General features: G+C 39.8%; 1 protein-coding gene across 7 annotated transcripts in view; it reads right to left on the bottom strand.

The window, feature by feature from the left end:
* Positions 1–19,766, bottom strand: part of LOC118109564 (suppressor of tumorigenicity 7 protein homolog) — a 54,903-nt gene that overhangs the window by 8,530 nt on the left and 26,607 nt on the right. For 4 of the 7 annotated variants that reach the window (XM_035156795.2, XM_035156788.2, XM_035156790.2 and 1 more), the window contains 10 exons: positions 12,929–13,011; positions 9,094–9,253; positions 6,057–6,111; positions 5,180–5,295; positions 4,995–5,070; positions 3,359–3,513; positions 2,998–3,095; positions 2,515–2,644; positions 1,751–1,823; positions 437–539 (listed from right to left, as the gene is read on the bottom strand). In XM_035156795.2, the coding sequence (XP_035012686.1) occupies positions 437–539; positions 1,751–1,823; positions 2,515–2,644; positions 2,998–3,095; positions 3,359–3,513; positions 4,995–5,070; positions 5,180–5,295; positions 6,057–6,111; positions 9,094–9,253; positions 12,929–13,006 (1,044 nt within the window). In that variant the 5' untranslated portion in view covers positions 13,007–13,011. The remainder of the gene's footprint in view (positions 1–436; positions 540–1,750; positions 1,824–2,514; positions 2,645–2,997; positions 3,096–3,358; positions 3,514–4,994; positions 5,071–5,179; positions 5,296–6,056; positions 6,112–9,093; positions 9,254–12,928; positions 13,012–19,766) is intronic. The other 3 variants (XM_035156791.2, XM_035156794.2, XM_035156793.2) reach the window with 1 other exon arrangement.

The following is a 19,766-nucleotide window of genomic DNA, read 5'->3' as shown; positions in this document are numbered from 1 at the left end:
TAAAGACCCCATTGTGTGGACATGTCTGAAAACGGCCTTAAGACTTGAAATCTAATTGCAGCTCCTGCTTCAATTGAATACAGTTTACTAGAGTGCAACTAAATGAGTATTGATATTTTCAAGTTTTACTTTTTCTTTCTCTATGATCACATGGTTGTTAAACCGCTGTCACAATGTCCTCTTGAACAGTGGATCTACTCTTGGACTGAGAATATAAATGTTGTACAGTTTGCACATCAGTGCTGAACCCTTCAGTGTCCGTTACAGTTTCTCAACCGCAGAGCACAGACAAGAAAAACTCCCCTCGCAGCCAATCGTCTTTTTTTTATGTGAACAGTTCAATAAATTTACATTCCACCGCTGTGTGACGTGATTTGTGTGTGACGACTTAGCAAGTGTGTAAAGTGTGTGCAGGTGGCGTTCCTCTTGGACTCACTTTGGGGACGTGAGGGTTGAACTCCACCGCTCTGTGGATGGCTTCTACTGCATTCATCTCTGCTGTGCTCAGCCCTCGTCTGGATGCTGCCTCTGGAGAGAACCTGCACAAACACACGAGTGATCATTCTTGGGATTGCACTACACTAGGTGATCACAAAAAAAACTCTGAATAAAGACACTGAAGTCTAATCTCCTCAGTTATCACTGAATAGCTGCTCTGCTTTAAATCACATAAATCCTAACAATTATTGGCACAGTGGTTGCAGCATCATCTGGGTTGAAACCTGCAGGGCGATGCAGGAGCTCCAGTATCCTCCCATAGTCCATAGACATGCAGGTTAGGTTAAGTGGCCACACCAAATGGTCCACAGGTTTGAATTTGACCTTTTGTCCTTAATCTCTCGTCATTTTACACAACCACAGTGTGCTGGTTACACTAATTGCAAATTGTAATGGAGAAAAAAGGTGTCTGAGTGATGATGTTAGTTTGTCATGAATCTGGTTGTCTGAGACAAACCAGCCTCTCCCCTCTGCCTCTCTAACAGTGGTACCTTCAGGGAACCACAGCAGCAGCAGAGACAGGACAGAGGACACATACTGACTCATGACAGCTCGTATTTCTCTCTAACTTCACTAAAGAATATTGTTTATTTTACTGTCATGATACATTTGTTCATTGAGTTCAGCTGTTGTTAACATGACATGAACATTTTTTGGAATTAGAAAACAAAGAATAAACATTGACTTTGTAGCAGACAATGTAGGAGAAAACAACTCAATGACTCCCTACAAATTAATTAAAATGTGAAATATTTAAGATCAGTGTTTATGATGGGATAGTGGCATTAGAATGTACACATTTATTTTATTTAATCTCTTAAAATGATGACGTTCCTATCGAAAAATTACGATAATAATGTAATATAACAATTTTATTCTCGTAATATTATGACTTAATTCTCAAAATCTCAGCATTGTATTTCTTCAACATGGCCCCAACACTCATATTGTGCAGTATAACTGTAGTATATTGTTTATCATCAGAAATAATCCTGTACTTCAGAGTGACCAGAGCTCTCTGGCGAGGCAGAAACACACACTCTTCACAATAACACTGATCATCCCCCCCGAGGTATCTCTGTTCTACACGGTTTACTGCCTGCCCTCTGTTCTACAGCACCACTGCTCCTCCCTGCTCTCACTCACAGACAACACGTCCCCCAGGCCATTATCAGCTTTATTTTAAACTCTAGCTGTACAGGTATGTCAGGCCTCTGTATGAGCATTGTAGCCGATGAAAAGTGATACTCACTTGTCCGATACCGCCCTTGCTTTGAGCAAGGCTGCTGTGTAGCATATTGTTGCAGATTTGGGTAAGCTAATATCTGTGGAGGAGACACAAAGCAGACAGGGAGAGAAAGGAAGGGGGATTTTAGTGAACATAGCAAAAGTTTGGAGTTACAGGTGATAGAGGGGAGGCGTGCGCTTAAGATCCTGCAGCTGCCCAAAGGGGCTAATGAATGAAGATAGCGGGTTTGGGTTTCATAGCTCTGAGGGTGTTTTGTTATCACTCAGCTCTTAGTTTTCAGTTATCTAACAGCTCAGTGTGATCTACTGTGTTTCATAGATATCATCATATCACAGATGATCAGGCTCCAAAGGACGGAGACAAAGAGAGTACAAACAAACTGAAGTGTTTGTCTTTGTTACAACACTGTGTTTTATCTCTATGTCAGCATAAGGGTTGCAACTAACAGCACAGTTATTCTGCTGCTTATTTGTTTCACTTCGATGGTCTACAATGTGTCAGGAAGTAAATTATGTTACATGAAACCTAACCTGTCCGACCATTACAAACCCCAAAATAAGATAAGTTTATTATGACACAGAAATCCAGCAAAGATAAGAAGCTTAAACAAAACATGTTTAGCATTAAAACTTGAAAACCCAATAGATTATAAAAAAGTGTCTGATAAGTTCCCTGCTCTTTCTGGAAATACAGTGTTTGTCATACTGCTGAATGTTAAACGTACATCCAGAACATGAAGAGTGTGCATGTGTGCATTTTTCCCTCACCGTCATACTTGGCCAGAACGGCCTGGACGTCTGCGTAGTTCTGGAGCTCTAGTAGTGACTCCAGCAGGTTCTCATGGATGTTGAACATACTGAGGAGAGGGAACTCCTTCATTAACTGGAAAACACACAACTGTTGTTACATGTAATACCGGAGAGGGGGCGACACATGCACAGCAGACATGAGGTTTGGGTCATCACTATGCAGTTACAGTGTACAATCTGGTTACAATCATATAATATGAATGAGTTATACGTGTGTTGGATTTGTGTGATTTCATGTGACGCTTGGATTGGCTGGCCAATGAGTGTCCTGTGTGTGCGTGTTGTGTTTTGTGTTGTGTGTGTGTGTGTGTGTGTGTGTGTGTGTGTGTGTGTGTGTGTGTGTGTGTGTGTGTGTGTGTGTGTGTGTGTGTGTGTGTGTGTGTGTGTGTGTGTGTGTGTGTGTGTGTGTGTGTGTGTGTTGCTGGCAAGGTGTGTACTTACATCTCTCATCATTTTAACTGCTTCCCGTGTTCGGCCGAGCTTTCTGGAGCACATGGCCAATCTTCTCTTTATATACACCAACACATTGGTGTCTCTTCCTGGTAAATACACACACAAATAATTCAATAAATACAGATCAGTTTTAATATTACAATTAATATACATTTCATGTCCTTGAAAATCAATGAAACATGACCCCTAGTCAATGTCTGTGCAGGACATCACAGAATTCAAGAATCCTGAAATCTGTTTCTTAAATAAAAAAATCATGATTAAGGCCCAAGAAGTGAGTTATAGCTGCAAGAAAATAAAAGACTATTCTGATTATTAGCAGTGCTGATAATGAGTGAATCATACTCACTGTGCTGGGCTTCATACTGTGTACCATGATGCTGGAGCTGCTGGCTGCGGCGGTAGCAGCTCTCTCCAGCTTTTAGTGCCTGTTTAAACAAACGTTCGGCCTCCATGATGGTGGTGGCCTCCTCCTCTGCCAGGAGGATATATGCTGTCGCACAACTGCAGGAGGAGAGGAGAGGGATTTAGATGTGAGAAGTGTGAGGAATAAGAGGAGACAATGAAAAGATAGCAGGAGAAAGAGGGAAATAACAGAAAAGAAGAGGTATAGAGAACAAAGAGGAGTCAAAATGAAGGAAATATATGGATAGATAAGGACAGACGATAAGGAGACAGAAAAGGAGCAGAAAGTGAAAGAGTAAGAAAAGAGTAGGAGGCAGCATGGGGAAGCAAAGGGAGCAAATATTTAACCGCGGTTATTTATAGTTTCCCATGTTTACTCTGAATATGCTTCTTTTTATTTCTCTCCTGTTACGCAGGGAATTAGACATACATCTATTCTCACATCCTTGTGAATTAATTAATTGGTTCACCAACACAGTGTACAGGGAATGTTGTTTGTCTACACAGCACTGCATCTCCAGACCATAAAACTGCTTTCAAGCCACTGATCAACAAAGATCTCCTCCGAGTCAACCAGCTGCCACAGCCTTGATTCCAACGGAGAGCAACGATTCCTCCCCTGACTTTGTCGTCATAGACGCTGAAGATAAACCTAAACTGCTGTGAAAACAAGCTGTCATGTCTTCCCTCTGTGAATGATGCAGACACCCAGAGGGTCAATGTTTGACTAGATGCATCAAACATCTCCGACACAAGACAACCAGCAGTTCTCAATCCGTCAATTTATTAGACTGAAGGTCCACTGACGGGGTTCATTTCATTTTGGAGTTTAGGGTGAAATCAAGAATTTACTTTTAGTTTTTTCTGTGTTTTTTAGATGAATACAAGTTTTGACAGGAAATGACAGGGCCACCAGTGCTTTATCTATAGAAAAATAACAAAAGTAATGAAAGTATAGGCAGAGATACAGTAACAGTTAACTCTGCAGTCAAGGAGGTTATGTTTTTGTCTGCATTTGTTTGGCTGTCTGTTAGTTTCAGGATTACACAGAAACTACTTGACAGATTACCACAGAACTTGGTGGAAGGATGTGGTATGGGTCAGGAGAGAACACGTTAATTATTGGTGCAGATCCACATCAGGGGGCGGATCCAATAACGTTTTTTTTTCACTTTCTTTAACATTGTAAGATGTATGGTATGAGGTATGCACTCTCTGACTGAGCTCAGTATAACTTTGGCATAAACTCAGTACTGCTTTCAAAGTGTATGTTTCCACAACAAGCTTACAGCTCTCCACAGACAGACGTATGATAGCATGATACTGATGTGATATGATAGTGTTCACAGGGCATTATCACATTATAACAAAGTGAACATTGCCTGACTGGGATATATATACACGTGCATGCATGGTTTAAATCACTCTTCCAAAGCTTTTCATCACAATTAAAGGGGGGGTTAAATCAATTAGTCTTGTTTTATGAAAATAGATTGCCCCCTTGCAATAAGTAACAGCTCCCTCAGTCACTTCATCCTGGCACCAGGCCTGTATCAACACATTGACTATTTCAAACTCACTCTTCAAGCTCCAGAGCTTCATGTGCTGCAGAGATACGGGCCTGTGGGTTCCTCTCTCTCCACGCCTTCTGCATTACTGCCAGCACACAAACACAGAAACATATTTACCACACACGCCCATTTAAGATGTGTGATTGTGCATATTCCAATGAGGGAAATAGTTATGTTTATTTGCATTTCCTTACTGGCGTCAGCGGGCCGGAGGTGGTCCGAGTCACAGGTGAAGAAGGTCTGGTGGTCTTGTGCCGACAGGTTCATGTCATAGTACGTCAGTGGCTCTCGACCGGTTACCCACGTATATCTGAACACCAGCATGGAGACAAAAGAAGACACATAAGTGATAAGCTACTGAATTGCAGCTCCAATATACATGACAATAGAGAGAATAAAAAAATTCCAATGAAAGGTACAGAGGGAAGGACAAAATTAAGAAGAGAACGAGAGAAGCAAAGACCCGAGCAAATTGACATGCTCAGATATTAGATGTTCAGATCACAGAAGAGTCAGAGGCTGTGCTGACTTAATAAGAAATGTGCTTGACTCTGACTGGCCAAGGTGTAGATGGGGCTCAGCATGTGGGTTGATAGGTGGAGAGAAAGACAGGATAATTACAACGTGAGGGAGGGAAAAGAGGAGTATAACTCAATGGGAGGAATGCGAGGCAGACACATCAAAGAGAGTATAAAAGCAGAATGGCAAGAGAATAGAGACACGTGAGGGAGCAAAGAAATGAAAGAAATCTGTGAGGAAAAATTGATGAGAGACAGCTAAAAGACAAAAAGGAGGAGGAAAGAAAATCAGGAGTAAATGACAAGGTGCTCATGAGGGAAAATGAACAAAACAAGGAAATGGAGGATTAGGAGAAAAAGAGAAAATAACTGTATCTGAGGAGAAAACACCAGACAGCTGACAGATCGTGAAGTGAGGAGAGGGAGTAGGAGAAGGAACAGAGACAGAGACAGTATATCAAACAGATAAAGATGACAAACAGGGGAGGCTAACCCGGCGGCCCAGACCAGCCGAGGGTTTTCACACACAGGTAGCTGAGCTGCTGTCACTCACCGATTATACTCGGCTCCGCGAAATAAATTCAGAGGATTTCTCCATACTTTACATTCTGCGGGAGGGAGACAGAGAGAGAACAACACTGGTGATGAGTGTCAAGGGCAAAGTCGACATTCAGCCTCCTCGGTGCACATCAAAAGGCTCGGCTGTGTGTTCTGACATCCCCCCCGCAGCTCGCTGACTGGCACATCGACCTCTCTGAGAGCGCAGCTGGCAGGAAGTGAAGGCCTTTAAAACTTCTCAGTGAACAAACGCTTTGTCAGAAAACAGTCACGAGCCCCTGATTTGGCTAATAGCACTTAACAGATGAATGAGCAGGTTACAGGATTTCACAATATGGCTGTTCAAGATGTTGCTACCTAAAATATCTTTAAACTTGGAGAGGCAGATATGTTCTGTTTATGTGTTGATTACACATCAAGATCATCTTATTTTGTTATGATGACTGATATTCAGCCTGCAAAAACAGTTGTAATAATGATGTTATGTAATCGTGGGTTACCAGCTTTGGCTTGGGGGGGAATATATAACAGAAAGCCTGTATTACAAACTGGAGCCTTGAATTATAGACTGCTGGGTCGGAAGGAGAAAAAGCATTGTGCGTTGTGGGGATTGGAGGAGGGAGCTTTAACGGAGCTAGAACCACAACAAATATTAGTTGGTCAGGATATCTCAGCCTCTTTCACTTTGATTTGGTATTAAAGTCTGTTCATTTAAACAATTTCCTGAAGTGCTGAAGTATCCCATTAACAGTGACTATTTGGGCTTCTTACTAATTACATCTGCCTAGGATGTCATGTTTTCATCTGCGTCTGTTTGTGTGTCGTTCTTTCTTTCTTAGCAGGATTAAGCAAAAACCACACAACCAATTTCCGCGAAATTTTGTGTGTAATTCCACATTTGTTAGTTTCGCTTTGCATAATTCATGGTTCTTGATGAAAAAAAATCTGACATATTTAGGGGACTAAATTTGGCAATTTGGTGCAGATCCAAAATCCTGATCTAGTGAATTTAATTGTGGTCTCATCAGCGGAAGTTGGATCTTGGTGAGATGAGTACTATACTGAGAGCCATTCTAGTTAAAATTTGAATTATATATCTATTCATTAACAGTTAAATCTAAAATAATTTACATAATCTAAGAAAAACAAGAGCCAGGGGCAGTCTTTATATTTTTCGTTTTGTCCAATTATGAGTAACCTTAAGTCAAATACATTAAATTTACAAGGATATAAAACCAGAAAAACAGCACATCTTCATGGAGTCATTGAATGCTTGTTATCAATCAACAAACAACTCATTGATTGATCAGATAATGATTTCAGCACCCTTCATTGCCTTTCAACCTAACCACTGTCCCATCTACATCATGACAAGCAAATACAAATTTCTAGAAAAGGCACTGAAACAGCACTATCTTCATGAAGACGTGTACGGTCATATTAGAAACAACTGATTCACATACACCTTCTGAATTCATGCTGTGCTACCATATTAAGTGCAGACCTGTGACCAATCAATCAAATTGACTTCAATTGAAACTGACGACTGCTTTAACAAAGAATGGAGAGATTTTACACAGAGCAGATTATTAGTGAGAAAACTGAGGATTAGCACAGTTGAAATAATTAACCTGCCTTTCTTCTCTGCATCGCGCCTTGTTTATTTCACACAGCACACATAATCCTATTTAATTCAGTCGTTTGGCTGAAAACAAAAACAAGCTGTGTTACGTCTCCTCAGCGACATCGACGACAGAATCCTTTGAAGAAAACGTGCAGAGATTACAGTGATGCTGAGGTTAGTCATCATCTCTACCATTTTAACTTTAACTTTCATAACAACTTGGCACTAATACGATTTTAGCCTGAGTCACTAAATGTCTGATGGATTACAGATGCATGTGAAGGATAAATGTTTTCCTGCATAATCTGCAACGGAACCAAAGGCACTGAGGCACTAATTCAGCACTAAGACATTTCCTCTTTTTGAAATGAATGGATTTCCATGAGGAACCACAAACACATGGAGGGATTAACTATGATCAAAGCGTCACTGATGTAGACAAGAGGCCACAAAACAGAGCTCATCCCCAGTGACTGTGGAGGATACTGCAAGACTGAATCCAATTTCTTACATCTCCTCCACTGTACTTCAACAGTGACAGTGTAGATGTTTGATGTGTAACTCAACATGTTTCTGGGTACATTATTAAAACACACATTTCTTCTTAAAGGGATAGTTCACCCAGATATGACTCTCTAACAGTACACCTAACCCCCCATCAACATAGTGGTGAGTAGATAATGAGTGAATTTTCATTTTTAGATGAACTATCCCTTTAAGGAAACATAAAAACGTGATGATTCTCTGAGTTCTGATGTTTTTCTGACCTTTTTCAAGATGGACATGAGGCAATCAGATCTGCAGTAAGTAAGCTCCATCAATCAATCCAATGGTATAATATTGTATGTTATATAATATAATTATATATTATATAATATAATTATATAAAATATTATATATCATATTTTAGTTGTGTATGATCAAATTGCTTCCATTGTTCTGTGTCAAGTCCAAGATAGTTTTATTCCCTCACAGAAGTATTATAAGGCTGCAACCAAACAACCTTTTAGTATCATTATATCTAATAATTATGTTCTTTAATAATCCATTGACTGCTCAGTGTATAAACTGTTACAAAAAAGAGAAAGATGTAATCTATATTCCCTGGAGCCACATCTAACATATTCAGATTGCAGATTCCTCACTATTTCACAAAACTCTCAAAATGTTCATAAACAGCATAAACTTGTTTCACAGTAAAACCAGCATAACTATTCACATTTTAAAAGTGAGAGCAAGTACATTTTTGACATGTTGACTAAAAAATGAATCATTTAGAATACAGGTAGGGTTTCAGATGTCTGACCAAATAATTACACTGCTAAGTATTGGGAGAGTCAAAAGAGTACTAAACAACAAGGTGTTAACCTGAGACAGTAACACAGTCATGTACCAAATCAGCTCTTACCGGACACACTTTGTCGATTTGAGTCAGCCTCCCCATTACTGGTGTTGGAGTTGGTGGGGGAGCTGCTGTCCACTCCACCCAGCAGGGGGCGCAGATGACTTACAGACACCTGCTCAATGAAAGACGTCCCATATTTCCTGAAATACCACCACTCAAAGATCTGAGAAAAAAAGAAAGAAAGAAAAGAGAATCTTTAACTTAACCATTCACAATGTGACGACCCCCTCCACCCTCACCTGGACACTAGACATGCTTTACATTACTGACCTACTGATTCCTACACGTTGTGTTATTTCTTGTTGTTAAAATAAATGTCAGTTTGGTAACAGTCAACCCGTGTCATCTCCCTCCTTGTCACAATCTTTGAGCCGGGTTCTGACAAGACTCAATGTCTCTTGTAATTTTTTCATATTTCTTTTTGCATGTTCTTCTCTCAAATACACATATATGCTGTCTCTACAAAAGTGATTTAAGTCCATTAAACACAGCGATAGTAGATCTAGCCATATTCAGTGTTCAAACAGAGAATATTATTGGCTAGTAAATATAGCAGCGCTTAGCTGGTTACTATTCCTTATCTGCATCTACCCTTATTCATGATTTTGACCAGCTTGGACTAAACTGCCCCACTTATTAACACTTTCTGAATCAAAGAGTCCCACTCTTTGGCACACAGGCCAATGAGTGTAAAATTGGGTCTGTTGGGTCGTGTCTGAGTACCACGCAGATGGCAGAGAGGGGGTGTTAATTAACCTGCTCGAAAAGCAAGACACTGAACTCCGCACTGCTTCTGGTGAGAGAGTCTGTTCCACTGTCGTGTGTGTGTGTGTGTGTGTGTGTGTGTGTGTGTGTGTGTGTGTGTGTGTGTGTGTGTGTGTGTGTGTGTGTGTGTTTTTCCTCACCCTAGTCGAGGGTTATTGAAAGACAGGGAATGTCGCACGTTGTACAGATTGTTAAACCCTATGAGGCAAACTGGGATTTGTGAATATTAATTAAAAAAATATAATTGACTGGATTTAATACTTTAAGATGTTTTCATTCTAATCCACACTACACTGAATGCCAACTCAGGGGGCAAGTGATTGGTACCAGTTTCCTTCTACTTCACAACAAGAAGAACCAGGGGACTGCAACAAATGGTGCAGTTGCTACGGAGCCCTGATCTCATGTAGTGGGTCTGGGATCACATGATGAGACAAGGACACTGACTATGTTTACATGGACACTAATATTATGATATTAACCAGATTGGGTCAATGGTCTGAGTAAGACACTGCCATGTAAATAGTTATTCATACTCTGAATAAGCAATAATCAGATTAAGACATGTGGAGTTTTCTGACCTTTGTCACATTATGTAGACGTTTATACGTTTTGATCACATTATAACGCCGCATTGGGGTTTGCACACCGTTTTGCTACATCGATAGACAGCAGTTACTAACTGCTTGACAACCCATGCCCTGCATGTAAACTAGATGGAAAAATAAGAAGAATATAGTTTTTACTAAATTAGGACATGAACAATGGTATACGGTCATCGTACATTAAACTAATTCAGGTCGGGGCTTAAAACTGGCAGAATAACGTCAGACGTAGTGACGTAATAAGTGGGAGGTAAAGTGTGGTCACACTTACTGCACCTCTCATGAAGTCAATTTATAAATAAGAACCATTCAGGCAATAGTTGTCAAAGCATCCTCACTTTACAAGATGAACTTCACAAGTAACCTTTGCATAGTACCATACATGAAAATAGGCACCAGGTTGCTTTGGTGGGGCAGCTAACTGTAGGAGAATATTATATTTGAAAAACTACACCCTTTCTTATCAATCCAACAGACTGAACAACAGCAACCCACTGCTTTATCTCCACTCAACATGCATGGTATACTTGTTGGAGCACGCGTGTATTCAGTTAAGAATCACAGGCCTCTCTAGCCCCCCTGGTGCTGGACTCAGTACCCTGGCTACATGTCAATTTAGGATTGAATTTAAAATCAGCCTGATTACATTTAAGGCTTTTCACAACTTGGGGACACAATATATCAGTGAATCATTGACCCCATACAGACTCACTGGGCGTCTGAAGTTGTCAATGTTCAAGACCTGTGGTGACAATGGTTTTTCTGTATTGGCCTCCAGGTTATGGATCAGTCTTCCTCCGAGGGTCAGGTCAACAAAAAGTGTTTCCAAGTGTTTGCATCTAATCTAAAGCCCCACCTTTTTATTTTTTATTGATGGTCCCTGCCCTGATTTGTGCCTTTTTTTAAATATGTATGTATTCATATGTGTGTTTATATTTCCACTTCGTGAAGTACTTTGTAACCCTGGTTTAAAAAATAAGAAAGTGCCGTATGAATCAGTACTTAATTATTAATTTTAATGAGAGATGAGAGTTTCACTATGAAACAAACATTCAGATTACTGATTAGAGCTATTTGAATAGATGTACAGATTGCCATCTGGCAACGCTGCTATACTGTCAGCCTCTGCCTGAGTGAGGAAGTGATGGCACATTTTGATGGCGCATGTCTCAAACTCTTCAGTGGAAAATTACCTAATTAGGACATGAACATCAAATTACAGAGAAAAAATCTGTAGCATTTTGACCAAACCAATTGGCTTCCACATGTCTTAATCATCTCACAGAGCATGTGCGAAGCTCAACACAATCTCTAAGCAGCCTACGCATATTGGCCAATGGCCCACAGGGAAGAGAGAGTGAGTTAATTATGAGAGGAAGCATTTCAAAATACAGACCCATCACTGTTGCACAGTTAGCCATTTCTGTGAAGAACTTGAGAGAGAAAACACCTGCCTCCTGCTTATAGGAAAAGAAGGGCTAACAGCTTCATTAAAGTCCCTTCCTGCTTTAATGATGTTTGTCACATCTTTCTTCTGTTTACATCTAAACGAGGATGTCAGCAGACGAGCACTCTTTGCAAAGCTGGGGATTGAGGGGCAGTTGCAACCAACCTACATCTCAGACATGCATTAAACCCAACATTTTGCAGTAGTTGACTTCTCTAGATCAGCTGAGGAAAAGTGCCTTGCCCAGGGGCACCTCAGTGAGCACAGAACGGCTTGGAACCATTAATCATCAGATCGGTGCACGCTGCAATTAACTATCAGTGTTTAATGCACAGAGTAGAGTGGTGCACCGGTAGAGGTTGTGCAATGGGTAAAAAACATATTTATATAATTCACAGTATGTTTTTTTGCTGGAGAAATCTGAAATGAAAATGATCGTACAGTAATATTAAAATCTAATTCAGCTTATATAAAAACCTAGTCAGCCGCAAGGGTTGTTTTATTGTGAAAGGCTAATTCACTTCCGCTCAGATAACCATCAATCTACAGACATCTTTATACATAAAAAGCAAAAACACTAAAATTGTGTTGCAAGGTGTGAGGCCATAATGATATACAGTGACAATGCCAGAGGCTGACATTTTTTGGTACTTCATCTCATGCACCACTTAATGAGTATGGATTTTCTCTCTGTTCAGCTCCTCGTGGCCTCTGGACCTGTGATTAAAACACTAACAAATTACCTCCTGGGCTCACCTAGGACGTCATCTTTTTGAAGCAACCAGAACAATGTACAATGAGTATGACAGGAGGGAGGTTAAGTACTGCAGTTACACCCGACATGTTGTAGTATTGTAAAGTGCAGTTCTTTTCAGCAAGTGATACCTCTGCTATAAGATTACTTCAGAAGTCAGTTTTGCTAATAAAATCATTTCTAGCATCACAAGAATAATAGTTTCAAAACTGATACCAGCACCAGATTCAATATAATAAGATGAAAAGTGAAAATATAGTATCTTACCAATATGAGTCCTGATATGAGGGAGGAAGTGCCCGTCAGAGCCACGTAAAACTTGGGCGTGAGGGTGTTGAGAAACATGCTTACTGTGGAGGAGACACAAGACAGACAGAGTAAGGTTAAAGCTTGCTATTAAATACTAGAAACTCTCTTCTACACCAAATGGCAAAACTTGGGAGAAGATATTTGTAGAATCAAATGATGGATGATCATATAAAACTAGGACATGTCTACAGAGAAGTCTAGTAAAAGCCTGCAAGTAAAACATCAAAAAGACTCAACATTCAAGGCCAGTTGTTATTCCAAGACTTGAAAGCTTCATGAAAAAAAGAACACATCATCCACATACAGTGTTTGGCATTTCCCAGAGATCCCTGCTGCTCAGACGTGAAATTACACAACACCAGGGGACCAGCGTAAGCTTCAGCTACAGAGTGAGGGAGCACTGTGGGTAGGAAACCAGGGAGGAAACTAAGCTATAACTGGCAGCCTTTGCTGAAACACAAGAGTCACAAGCAATTCACAAAATCTCAGCAAGCAAAAAATAACTGAGCATGGAAAATGTCATGTAGATGGAGTGGAAACAATGGTGCAGTAGTTGGCCTTGAACTCTGACTACTGCAGGGAGCAGGAGGCTACACATCCTCGCAGCCTGCATTTTATTCACGCTGACTGAACTCATGCCAGGTTGAGAGATGAACCAATGTATCTACTACTCTTATCAGTGGATCAACAATGATGTGAAGGGGCTTAAAACTGCATTTCTTATTATTGTGCAATGTATTATGAATCAACAGAAAATGAATCAACTAAATAATTATTTTTAAAAGGAAAAATTACAAGAGTTTTCCATTTACAGCTTCTCAAATGGGCTTATTTTCAATTGACTTGACTTTCAATTAGGTACATTTTATTACATCATCCTGTGCTGTGAAAATTATACCCATAATTTTTCACTATTTCCTGTCATTGATTAGGTAATAAATTTGACCCCTTCAATAATATAATTCATCAATTAATCAAGAAGAAATCTGCAGATTAATCCAAAATGAAAATGAAAAGCATCAAATGAACGATGCTTAACATGAGCATTGTAACAATCAAGCAATACTTATAGGGGGATGTCATGATGACATTCTTTGTACCACATCATTTTTATATATGCTTTATATATATGGTACTTTACGATGCAGCGATACCTCGACAAATGTATTTCTCTACAATGCATAAGGTAATTTTCCGACTTCATTCTGACTTCTTCACGACGTCACTTATATGACATCATATGATGAAGAATAACTGTCTGACCATTAAAAGCTTTATATCTTCTGTCTATCCCAAGTGTGTATTTTGGACCATATTTTGACTGACCTCCGAAGTAATATTCCCACCAAGTTTGGTGAAACACACTTACATCCAGATAAGTCAGTGGGCAGGGTAAAAATCATTAGCTGCCTAGAAGTTTTCTGATTTATCTTGATAAAACAAAAACTTGGATTTCTATCTGATGTATTTCTGAGTACCTCGTTTCCTGTGGACTGCAAAAAATTACAACTCACAATCAATGAGCCACATTAATTAAGACTCACATCATCATCATCACCAATAATTATTACACATACAAAAGTATTCCTAGTCTACCAGGAAATGACAGTATATGTGGCAGAGATGTTCCTGCACTACTGTCCTGTGGACCACATTTATTGGTACTGCTGCAAGCTAGTTTGTTGGAAGGGGTCACTGTGACTGAGGCAGTTTTTAATGCTTGTGATCAAATTGTGCCTCAAGGATGAAACAAGAATCTCTCTCTCATCTGTTTGCAGTTTGGGTTTTCAATTACACAAACATCTCTTTGAGAAAAAATCACTGATAACTAAATTGAAAGCTTTGACCTTTCTGTTGCTTTTCAGAAAACTGTTTATCATTTTAAATCTAACAACACTGGCTTGTTTTTTCAGACTGCAATTTAACTTCTGATGAATTATGATCATAAAGGCCTGCTTTGTTGGGCAGGATGCAGGTAAGGAGGAGCAACATTAACGGACTGATTACCCAGAAAAACTTGAGAGACAAACAAGAAAGCAAGCTAATGTGACTACGATCACATAGCAGGGACAGCATCTGAAGAACGACCTGCTTGGAGAGATTTACTGCTAAACGGCTTGCATCACACCTCAAACAAATCTTTGCATCTACTTGTGCTCAGAAACGCAAACCTGGAGGCGTCAGAATTTACAATCTGTTGCCCAAAGATTCTTCAATGTATGACTTAATGTGTCTGAGAGCTTGTATGGTTGGTCTGTGTCAGTGCACAGGGAAACGCCAGTAGGAAAGATGGTGACTTTCATCACAACTGACAGGAATGTCTGTGAAAACAAATATACAGCACAGATGAAAAAGGAAACAGAAAATGTCTTTACCAGTAAACTGGGACTATGGATTCAACAAATGTTTGGTAACATCCCAGAATGTATCATTAATTCTACTGGTGGCGAGAGGTGACCCCCCCCTCCTGCATTAGGACCGCTGCAGGATTCTGCGAGCGTTACTAAAAGATACTGAACTGATAGGCCACAGCATTTGGGTGGGGGTGTTGGGTACATGGAGTCACACAGAGAGGATAGGGCGGGTGGGACAAAGACCCCACTCAGATGAACCCCACCATCACACGCACACACACACACACACACACACACACGTGCATCAACCAAGTGCAGCTGGAGAGCTATTCATTGCTGTGAAGTGGGGGCTCTCGTCTTAGCAGAAAAGGGTCTTTCAGAATGGCTGTGGTGAAACATGCCTAACAGCTGCTGTCAGCCTGCACGGAGGATACTGCTGCCTGCCTGGCTGGCAAAGGCTCGTCTCATCTTCTCAGTCAATGCCTTTTGCCTTAATTGTTTGTTTATTCAAATTAAAAAAAATAGCAGGGCAGGTATAATCCTGGAAGTCCTGCAATCAAGTCCCACTGACAGACATCATTCATCCTCCTTGTATGATTTCATTACATCACCCTCGGGTAGAGTTATAACATGGATTTCCCATTTGGATATCAACTCAGTTTCAAACTAAATTAACCTAAAATGTAATCAAGCCTCAATGTCACGCAATTAACTTTAGAATCAGAACAAGATGTCAGATCCTGAACAAAATGTCCCAGTGTCACAGTGATAGTTTAAAAAGATAGGCATGTAATCAAAATGTTTTTTACAAGTGTTTAAAACTGTTCAGACTTTCCAGGAATATGAAGTTCTTTCTAGAGACAATTATGAATGAACTTAAATAACACTCTGAGCTTTGTCTGAAATTCAGTGCATGCCCGAAAGCAGCTTTGCTGGCTAACTGGTTCAAATCATGTGTCCTGTTGTCACCGAATCACCAAGTCCGACCTGCTCACCCACTGCAAATATCTCTGGATCCAAGAAACCTGCAAAGTGTTTAAAATACTTCTTGCTTCTACCTAATAAAGCACCTACAGCATTTATCTACAATTATATTAAACAGAGAAAAGCAAAGAATCCTCATAAAAAGCTGGCAATGCTGAAAACCTTTTCAATCAGTTATCAAAATTGAAGCTAATTAATTGATTTAGGACTAAAAGTCATTGATTCATCCAACAATATATTTTCTGGTGAATCCATTGGTCTGTCAAATACTTTATATTTCTTCTCAAATTACCACTAAATGTGGTTTACTACAGCCTCATGCAACCTTTCAGCTCTAAATCAACTGACAAAAAAAGCAAACAACAGTTTTTAAATAGAGGAGACTATTTCTCTTTTGCTTATTTTCATTGCTGAGCGATGATCCAAACTCGTGACCTTTTCTTTTGCCACAAGTTTTCTTTCCTACCTCTTTGGCAGCTAGCACTCCTGCAAGCATGTTGGGAGGATGAAGTGATAAATTGAAGGGACAAATTCTAACAGACAGACTCAGGACTAAATGTCACCGGAGACAACAGGAGATGTGACCTTTCTTGAAGCGGGGACGGTTGACAGACCGCTGGCCTGACTGGAATGATTAAAGACACCCACTGAGACACAAAGAAACACGCACACATTCAAACATATAATCACACTCAAGAATGCACAGTCACACACACATACAATTATGTCCTTTAACAACAAAACGGAACAAACGGAAAGTGTATTTCATTAAGTATTAAAGAAAACTGCCACTAATATTACTACCATCACATGTTTTAGTAGGCTGTTGCATATACTGCCTTACAACAGACATTACTTAAAATAACTTCAACATTTATCTCTAAGAGACCCGAAGGCATAGTTGGAACATAACGCTGTGTGATATAAGAATATCGTGTGACAATGGAAAAACATCTATCATTTCACATGATGCCTTTATCACCTAATTCGCTGTGATGCTAATCACTCTTTTTATGTTCGTCCACAGAACATGGATGCTGGCAGGAAATCTGCATGAAGGTAACACAAACAATAATGACAACTATAATAATAATTGTATATTATATCACAGAGCTGTCTCCGGAACAGACTCAACAGATGTGGCATCTATTGCACTTCTGTCCATCCTGGGAGTGAGATCCTTCACATGTGGCTGTCTGAGGTTTCTACGTTCTTTTCCCCTGTTAAAAGTTATATTTTTGTAGTTTTTCCTTACTGTTGTTGAGGGTTAAGGGCAGAGGATGTCACACCTTGTTAAAGCCCTATGAGACAAATTGTGATTCATGAATATGGGCTATACAAATAAAATTTGATTGATTGATTGAATATATACCTAACCTCTTTTACCATCAACGCTAGAAACAGTACAGAGCCACAACAGTAGCCGGTTGCTCAAAACAAATCCCGGACTCGGATATAGTCTGGGATTTTGCCTGCGACACAACATATGGCGAGAAAATCGTGAAGATGGAAGAAAGCAACAACTTTTGTTTTAATGTAACATCTGCAAAGACATGGACACAATTTACACAACTGAGTAAAGGTAGAAGTAATGAATGACAATGCCTGAAGATGATCTCTCATAGATCTTCTAGAGAATAAAGATTGCTGACAGCTGTTAGTACAGTGTGCATATATTTTGTTTGATTCTTGCTTTCAGTGTAACTCATAATAACGGGTGTTATCTGGATATGAAATCAGGGTATGAGATTTTAACCCCATTCAGAGCTGGTATTGACATCTGTCCTGAGTTATCTGATCACATCAGTTCAGGTGTGAACAGACTTATGCATCCCTAATGCCTCTTGAGATCTGATCACTGGGAGGTGGTGTTGGACTGTTGGGCCACATTCTTTTATCAATGTGAGCCAAAATGTTACCTGGGTAACATATGAAGGACCACCTACTCAGCTGATGTCCTCTGACCCACTACAGTTTCACAATGAAATTTACAATTTTTTACACTTTTCAATGTTAAAACCTTGATTCTTTTTTTTTTTGCTTGTGCTATGATCAAAAAGATAAAGCCAACTAGGGTTGGGCGATATATTTTTTTCCTAGAGTTAAATTAATTCTCGAGAAGGCAGATCATTATATTAGTAAAATAAAATGAGAAAACACCTAAAACAATTACCGACGTCCCCCAAAAAACAGCGTTCAATGGACTCTATGAAATTGGCCAATTGCCAAAAAACAATACATTTGTCCAATCACCCAACCCAAAAGCCAACAAGACCTCAAACCTCCAGCATTAGTAGTTGGACTTGAAAATGGCTTTTGTAAATACAGCTGTCCTACATGTGTTACATATGAAGCTCTAATGTGTTTGCTACAGTTTGCTATTACAATGTCCGCCCAAAGCACAGTATAAAACTGAGTCCTGCTGTCATGTGGTTCCTGAGTGAATATGCCCGGCTTCTCCACATCTAAATAAGGGTTGAGATGGACAGATGAAAAGTGGTATGGGGATATTGTCAGTATATTTGATTGACTGAAAATTCATCTAAAGTCTGTTTGAAACCTTTAAATTTCAGAGCATGAAGTAATCATCCATTAATCCAATCATTGGAGTAAGAAACATGAGCCAAAGGTAGGAGCTCCAGCTGCATCCTAACCTGGTTTGTAAAGTCACTCTGGCTCAGCTGCTCATGCCTAAAATGTCTGTTGGCAAGGCCGATTAGGTGCTCATGTGGCTGGCCCTGACTGATGGGACTGTTAGCAGAACCTGTCTGGGTCTAACTACATCTGTTGACCTTTGAGCAAAAGAGTGTGTAGCCAACATCTGTCAAAGCAGTGATGGTCGGCAATGTAGTCTGTGTGATGTGTAAAATGTATTAATAATCAGAGTTTGATTTCTCAGTTCCTCCAGTCCACATGTCCAAGTGTCGAAGAAACTTTATCACAAATTACCCCAGTATACCAGTGTGTCTGTGTGGAAACGGCATGCAGTGTTAAGTGCTCTGAGGGGTTGATAAGACTAGAAAAGTGCTGTGTACATGCAGTCCATTTACCATTTATATGAATAACACTGTTGGATGCTAGACACATTCTCAAATAGGGTTCTTGGATGCACCGACCAGAACAACAACAAGAATAAACATTATAACCGCCATTTGTGCATTAAATTACACGTTGAAGTATTAGCAGCACTGCTAAATACATCCTAACCAAATGTATGTTCAATATAAAGAAATATCAACCAAGGACAAATCCTTCATATATTTTTTTAATTGGGACCAACTGATTCAGTGCATCAGGTGCTGATACCAAAGTAATTTACTTTGGAGTGACACAATCCATGTACCCATATTGATTTCATGGTCTTGCTTTTTTTATCTAGCATAAATATGTGATAATGCAATTTAGATCCCATAGCTTAATTGTTCTAGCACAAATCAATTCATTAGTACTTAAACACT

This window comes from Hippoglossus stenolepis, chromosome 5, assembly GCF_022539355.2.
Source record: "Hippoglossus stenolepis isolate QCI-W04-F060 chromosome 5, HSTE1.2, whole genome shotgun sequence".
NCBI lineage: Eukaryota > Metazoa > Chordata > Actinopteri > Pleuronectiformes > Pleuronectidae > Hippoglossus > Hippoglossus stenolepis.
The sequence above is the reverse complement of the archived record's forward strand: the minus strand, read 5'-3'. Positions and strand labels throughout refer to the sequence as shown.